Consider the following 7,979-nt stretch of genomic DNA (forward strand, 5'->3'; position numbering starts at 1 on the left):
TGACAACGGCTCCGACGCGTTCAGGGACGCACCGGACACTCAGTCCCTAACGACACACGTCTAAACAAACAAATTATTTTCAGAGTATAATTCATATAAACCAACTCATATTAGGAAATATAGCTCAAATACACTACCAACTTACTTAATTATTTTATTTATTCATAATGTTGTTTCTCGCTTTCCTATGGCGGATTAAAATCCTAGGAGTCAAAATAAATCGAATTTACGTGACGTTAGTGAACACTACAGTCTATCTTTCTCACGTTTCTGCAACGCCATCTATTGTTACATTAGTGTACTGCAGCCTGCAGCAATCCGCACACAATGCAACATCAGCAAATAGTGTTTAAGAGGTTGAACAGTTGATTTAAATGACTGAAAAACGTATTTATACCGTCGTAAATATTAGCTGAAAACTATTGTCTGCTGTGTTTGGTTTACAATTTACAGAAAAGGAGCACAACATGCAAAACTTGTCACAATGATAGCTTGATGCAACAGTTGAAATTAAAGAGCAGATTTAAATAGTTTTCAACCCCAGATACAAAAAGGTTGGAAACCTACAAAACTACTGCGAATAATTTTGGTTTAGAATCATTGTTGGTACATTGTTCTAATTTGTGATTTTCTTATCAACTAAATATGTAATGAGGGAGTTGGGTGGTACTTACAAAACAATGCTATATAAAACAAAACGAAACAAAATATATTGGCACAGTCCGATCACTTTTCAAAATAAATCAGAAGACGTTACCACTCGTACACTGTGGCTACATGTGTTTGATTAAATTCCTCTTCAAAACATTTCCAAGAGATGTCTTTTCCCTATGATTTCCAGTCACATAATTTATCCTGCTGACATTGGACATAATATTGTTTATTCTGAGCCATAATGCAAGAATTACCTGTTTAATTCTAAACTGAAGTCTGGTTTCTCCACAATGTAGGCAGCCTATCCTGGGATTCTCATCAGTAGAGCTGTGATTAAATCTGTCTACCTGCTCACCTAATGAGTCCCTCTGGGGTTTTAAAGGCAGGGAGGTCAATCCCATACAACTTATGTGGTCCAAGAGGAGTTTCTGAATAAAAACCAAGCATACATTTTAGAACTGAATCCTAAAAAGAAACCAGTTCCATTAAAATAACCACCTGAGAGATGTGATGAAATAGAAAATAGAGAATGTGAAATATCCAAATGTGATCTTTGTAAGTGACTGAATGGTGATTTATTGAAGCTCCACTAACATGCAGGATCATGTTCAAGAGTGGGTAGGTAGCCTGTGGAGGGTCTTATATGTTGAACGGGATTTACACCATGTCAGCTGTTGATATGAGGAAACATTGACTGAGACTATAGGTCAATGTGATGACTTAAATTAACCTGTTTTACCATTTCTTCATCCCCCTTTTCTGTCCCTTCACTTCAGTCATATTTTTGTGGAACCTGGCTTGAAAAATTGGAGAAAACATTTTGTTTTCTGTTCCAATTTGTTTTTTTTGTTTCTTTTAGATGATAGGGATGAGTTCATTTTCAATTCAATTCAATATTGTCTCTATGGCACTTCAAGTTCAAACAAAACAGAGAGAGAGAGTGAGAGAGAGAGAGAGAGAGAGAGAGAGAGAGAGAGAGAGAGAGAGAGAGAGAGAGAGAGAGAGAGAGAGACCAAAACAATCCCACATGAGCACAAATAGAAAAAATGCCAAGGAAAAAAGAACTCCAGCTGATTCAGAGTAGGAAGGGATGATGTCCCGCTTGGGCTGATTGAGGTAAGAGAGTAGAGAGAACAGGAGTGATGAATTAATTATCCCAAGGAAGCCATGTGGGTGGAAAAAAAACAAACATAGAACTGATATAGATGGCCGAGCCATAGGTTGTACATCATTCTGGTCAATGATGATATATATACCTGTTATATAGGCTTATGTGGGTCAGTATATAGTTTCTTTTAATACCATTTCCACACCGTACCTGTTCTGTATCAGCCAGGCTTTTTATATCTACCCATGTTTTATTTGATATATGTGATTTATATTGTAATTTTCCAGCACAGTGATGATGACTGGAGGCACATCCACAAATATGAACACCATACATTTGAAGAGTACAGCTCATATTACCTCAGCTGCTTCATATACACTTATTCATGTTTCATTCATAATTCCTCAGTGAACCTTCGCTGCTCAGGGACAACCTAAAAGGCCTTGTGTGGTCTGCAGGCAGTACATCGTGCCCAGACCTTAATCGGGGGATTGTAAGAGAGAGAAAATAGGATGGAGACAAAGAAGAAGAAACAATCTGACATAAGACAATCAGCTTATCCACGTGTTGCACACTTGATGGGATTAAGAAGCATAGACCGTAAAGGTCTGACTCCACAGGCAGATATAAATGAAGGAAAGCAGAGAGAGACAGAGCAATAGAGAGAGACCTAGAAGAGAGAGACACATGATGTGGGGAAAGAAGGGCAGACATTAATTCAGTACAGTAAATAAATGAATAAATCAGTAGTCTAATAAACCTTGAGCAGCTTGACTGGAAAAAGGGACCTGAGTTATAGTTCAAACATTAAGTCAGAAAGTTCTAAGCCCAAACTTCAACGTAAAGCACAGGATAGGTCAGATTGCTGCTTTGAAAAATATCTATAAACCTTTTCCAACTATATTTATGAAACATTATCTTCAAACACTATGACAAATAAAAATACGATAATTGATGTATTGACATACAGATAAAATTTTAATAATCTCATCAAGCATAAGTAGCTCTTCAACAACCCTACGCTATTCTCTCTCTTTACTTCATTATATTATTCTTCTTTTTTTTTTTTATTGTAGCAACACATTACTCAAATAGTTGCAGGCTTTTAATGAATAACCAAGATTATCATAAAGAAATTCAGGTGAGCTGCTTCTTTCTATGATGATGTGACATCTAGTCTAAACTATTGGAAATTATTATAAACGTAGACTAATTTAACCAACGGATCCTACAAATACAAAAACAAAATGGAAACTCCATTGTTTAAAAACAATAACATAACTAATAAATGTCCTTTTTATTATATTGCCACCTATTCATTAACATAACCCAATTTTGCTTAATGCATCTCTGCAAGCAGCCAGACATCAGGGTCAAGTCCATAAATCTGTTTTGGAACGACAGAAGCGCAGCAAAAACAATCCCTTTACACTTGAAATATAGCATGTCGCCTTATGAGGCAATGCTACTGCAAGGATCTAAAAGTAATCAATTTCAAGTGCAAGTGACCCTCCTTTTGAGAGCCTGCGGCTGTTACAACCTTGCCTTTCCTCCACCCATTCATCCATTCATCTGGGTTTCACTCCACCGCACCGCACCTCACCGCACCGCGCTGCTTGCCCTGCCCGCCCGGACCCGTTCAGTCTAGGATAACACGCACCATGAGCGGTCCATCTTGTGATGGCCCCCGGTAATAAAGACCTCCCAGGCGGCGGTGGCATCCCCCCGGTCGGTCGGTCGGCGGTGACTCATTGCGCACGGTCAGTCAGTCAGGGAGCTTGAATTTTGCGCTCGACTGTGGAGGATCGATAACTCCAAGACCCATATTGTGGCGGAAGGCGTGGCTTGGTGTCACCGACACAGGGTTGATTTTTTTTTCTTTCTTTCTTTTTTCTTTTTTTTTTCTACATTCATTTCCAGGGTTTAGTCCCAGCTCTCACTGGCACGGACGCGCAAAAAGGCGCAGGACGTAAATACGCGTTGAAGGTAAGTGATCTCCATCCGTTAATTAGTCTGTTGCTTTCCTCTGTGTTTGATGGTTAATTCGCCCGCAAGGTCAAATCAGCCAACATTCGCCCTTTGTGAGATGTTGGATAAGGAGCTCCGATACATGACATAGATCTTAATTGTGTGCGTGTGCGCCAAGCTGTTGTCTTTGGCCGTTTTGCATGAATTCACTCTTTCTGTCATTTTGTCAAACTGCTGCAGGCACGGCAAAATAATAAAAATAAAAAAGACAGCGGCAACGCCGCTTGATTGTTGAATATCTTATTACAAGTCAGGATATGCTTTCCATAAATATTTGCGCTTCGACAACAGACAGGCAGATGCGTCGTAGCAGAGCACACACACACACACACACACACACACACACACACACACACACACACACACACACACACACACACACAAATAGGCTACACCTGTCCACGACCCAAACCTGCTGCCTACTATTCCCTTCACCCAGTCACACTTATAGTGTGACTGGGTGAAGGGAATTATTTTCTGATCAGTAATCATGTTAAGCTGCAGCTTGAAATCGTGAGATACGCGTGGATGTATGACTATTACTTATTCTTGAATAATCAGACATATTATGACTCTCCAAAATAAAACCAACATGCTGTCAGAATAGAAAACGCCTCAAAAACGAGGCTGGATTTAACGTTAGTCTTAATGAGATGACGTGTAGATTATGCGCAATCGATTATCATCAATAATGTCACTGAAAAGGAAAAGGCCAACTGGTGCTCTCTTTGCTGTAGCTCAATGAATTATCAATCCCCCCCCCCCCCCCCTCTCTCTCTCTCACCAGATGCAACCCAAAGGCTTTTTAGTTGAGTACGGCCTTGATCACATTGGAATCTGTTGCTTTGACTCAAAAAAGATAAAATAATTCTTGTGTTTTCAGAGTGCTGGTGCATTACTTGAAGAATTGGATGCTTTTGCACACTGAGCAGGAGTCATTCATCAGTTCATGGATGAAGATTACTGTGAGGCTGTGGGTCACTGCTTAGTATTTACTGCTTATTGATTGCTGGACAAAAGAGAGTCTTGGGGCATTTTGTCAATTTTCAAATCAAACTGCTTAATATCTTCCACTGCACAACAATTTAAAGGACAGTGATTAAAAGGCAGATTTTAAATGTCCTCAAGGTACAATTTCAATTGATCTCTAAGTTGCAGGGTTATTTCTCAAAGAAATGGAATTGGTAAGTGTGTGTGTGTGTGTGTGTGTGTGTGTGTGTGTGTGTGTGTGTGTGTGTGTGTGTGTGTGTGTGTGTGTGTGGGGGGGGGGGGGGGGGGGATTTAAATCAATTAAAATTTTCATATCTTGATAGTATCACAATTTGCTCTGCCTGTCAGCGACACCTTTATATGTGATCATCCAAAATTGTTTATATCTTTGGTGTTTTATTATGACATGAAGAATGGCCAAGATGTTGCCATAAAGCTGATTGTTTAGTTTGTGGACACTTAAAGATCTTATTGCTGTTGTAAGCCTGACACTGCGTTTTAGCATTTTACTCATCAGGGATCCACCTGAGTAGTTGTTTTTTTCTTCTCACTTCTTGCCATCAGGCAGCTTTAATGTCATGTAAAGGGTCCTTACATTACAAACAATTCTACTTGTAAGAGTCTATAAGTCATAATTGTATAAGTATTACATCATATAAAGAATATGTGTTTGCATTCATTATATAACTATGAATTATAGAGGCTATTATAATCATTATTTTGAATCACAAATATTAATCTCAATTCAAATCAGTGGGAATATTATATAAGTAGGGGTCATTTGTTGTTCTGGTTGGCTCTTTAGTGAAACTGTGATTATTCAAACACATTTACTGAGTAGATCTGTGTAATTAGAGTGCAGATTGAGTGAATGTAAGCTGTGATAAAGGTAATGAGCTAAAACGAACTAAGTCTATCTCTATTTCTGTCCTTTAGGAAACTGAAAAAAGCATCAGATATCATTCTCACTGTACATCTGTTTGCATCATTGGATTACGACCATATTTCAAGGCTGAAACAGTGAATCCAACATGGGAACTAACCCAAAAAGGACAGTGACAGTCCAGATGGTGCCTCAACTGGCTGTGATGGACACACAGAGCAATAAGGAATCCAATGCCAACTGGGCTAAGGAGCCCAACCTCAAACTCTCTCAGGACTGTCCAAAACCCACCCACACATCTCCTGACAAGGATAACCAGTCTCTGAAGAATGCTGACACTAACGCCGTCGCACATACCCAAAAAAGTCCTTCTGAGGGAGGTGAACCCGCTAGCAGCTCAGTGTTACAAGAACCAGCACCCGATAATGGAAATCAGATCACATCAGGACACGTGGTAGATTCAGACCCCCGTTTGCCAAACCTGAGTTCAACAGATAAACATGTGGTTGAGGCAGGAGATGACCAGAGGGATTCCAATGCAAACATGAAAACATTAACTCTGACTAATGAAAAGGACTTGTGTCTGGTCGGATTGCCAACTGCTGCAAAGTCAAAGGTCGAGGTGCACAGCAGCCAATGCAGAGTAAAAGGGCCGAACGCCGCAGAGGAGGAGCATCCAACGCTGACATCCTCAGCTAAAGCAACGTCAAATGGTAACAATGAACACGTGGCAAACGACAACACTCTGAATAACACCAGAGAATTAAGGAATACAGAATCTGAATGTCTGCAAGAGAATAATAATAATAAAGGAAGTGTTTCAGCCACCCAACACACTGGCACAGCCGTGCCACAGAAAGGTAAAGAGCCTGGTCATAAGCAGAGTTCTGTGTCTTTGCAAGAGACGCCACAACCCAAACAATGCAACGAAACTTCAACTTGTAAAGAGGCAGCAGTCACGTCTATGAATGAGAAATTGTGTTCAACATCTCCAGAGAAGGATATTCAATCAGTAAAGACGCCACAGGTCTCCTCGGACAAACATCAGCCGACGTCTCTTCAGAAGCTCTCTTCCATTCAGCCGCAGGCCACACAAAGCATGTTGGCTGAGGGACAGGTGGCTGCGGAAACCAGCCAGACTGACACAGCTGCGTTTGAAGGGCATCAGCACTGCAAGGTCTACAGGGAAGTCTCCACGATGACCTCGTCTCTCTCACCAGGTCCAGTCAAGCAGTGTCATGACATGGAGGTTCAGGCGGTGGCACACATGTGCAGCAAGGCCGTGGCAACAAGTCCGAGTCTGCTGCCCTTCGCTGTGACTCGCAGGCCGAGCGGCGGCACAGTCCCCAGGGACGAGGTGCAGAGCTTGGCTGTCATCTACCAGGTTAATGACGGCAGAGCGCTCCATCAGATAAGTGTAAATCTCCACGTGCCTCGGCTGACCTGAAGCCAGAGAGACTCACCGTGGAGGCAGAGATGTGCTCCGATCCAAATGCTGGTATCGTTTTCCACTCAGACACTTTGTCCCTGCAGCACGACTCGAGGCTGGGCGCCAAACCCAAAGAACCGGGTTCGGCTCCGTGCAACATCCAGCCAGTTTATCAAATCAATATTGAACATAGCAACCACAAGAAGCAAGGGGAGACGGGTAACTCTCACCATAAACCCGAAATCCAGACATCTGCTGCAAATGCGGTCGGTGGTGAAGCTATTTCTCTGAAATCGGGGACATCCCCAAAGACGGCTGGCGTTACCAAGTGTGGATCTGCTGACAGTAACAACACTGGACTGTCTCAGGCCACTGCTGCTACCGCCAAGGCTGACCAAGTCCTGCCAACAACAAAAACAACCACAGCTGCCACATCTAAGCCAGATCTCACTGTAAAAAAAGATGGAACCTCAAAGGAGAAAAGTAAAGACGGCAAAGCTAAGGCGAAGGAGACAAAGTCCAGCAAACAGAAGATAGAACCCGAGCGAGCTGGTGAAGAGGACGACCAGTCAGAGAAGCAGAAAGGAAAGGGTGTTCATGACGTTGTCTGGGATGAACAAGGGATGACTTGGGAGGTCTACGGCGCCTCGGTGGATCCAGAATCTCTCGGTTTTGCCATTCAGAGCCACCTCCAATGCAAGATCAAGGAGCAGGAGAGGAAACTGATAGTCCAGACCTCCTTTCGAAAGTCAATCTCTGGCGGCAGTTCGCCACAACGTGGCAAAAAGAACAAAAGGAGGCAGCAGAACATTTTCAGGTCAATGCTGCAAAATGTCAGGCGGCCCAACTGCTGCGTGCGTCCCCCTCCCTCCTCCGTCCTCGAGTAG

At 42.1% G+C, this 7,979-nt stretch overlaps 1 protein-coding gene across 1 annotated transcript; it reads left to right on the forward strand.

The window, feature by feature from the left end:
• Nucleotides 1-5,811: 5,811 nt before the first annotated feature.
• On the forward strand, nt 5,812-7,979 carry gprin3b (GPRIN family member 3b; the record flags this gene model as incomplete). The annotated part of the gene is given in 3 exon segments (XM_080521032.1): nt 5,812-6,043; nt 6,659-7,081; nt 7,084-7,979. Coding segments are annotated over 3 exon segments (1,551 nt in total).

Source organism: Blennius ocellaris, assembly GCF_963422515.1.
Source record: "Blennius ocellaris genome assembly, chromosome: 3".
In the NCBI taxonomy this organism is placed as follows: Eukaryota; Metazoa; Chordata; class Actinopteri; order Blenniiformes; family Blenniidae; genus Blennius; species Blennius ocellaris.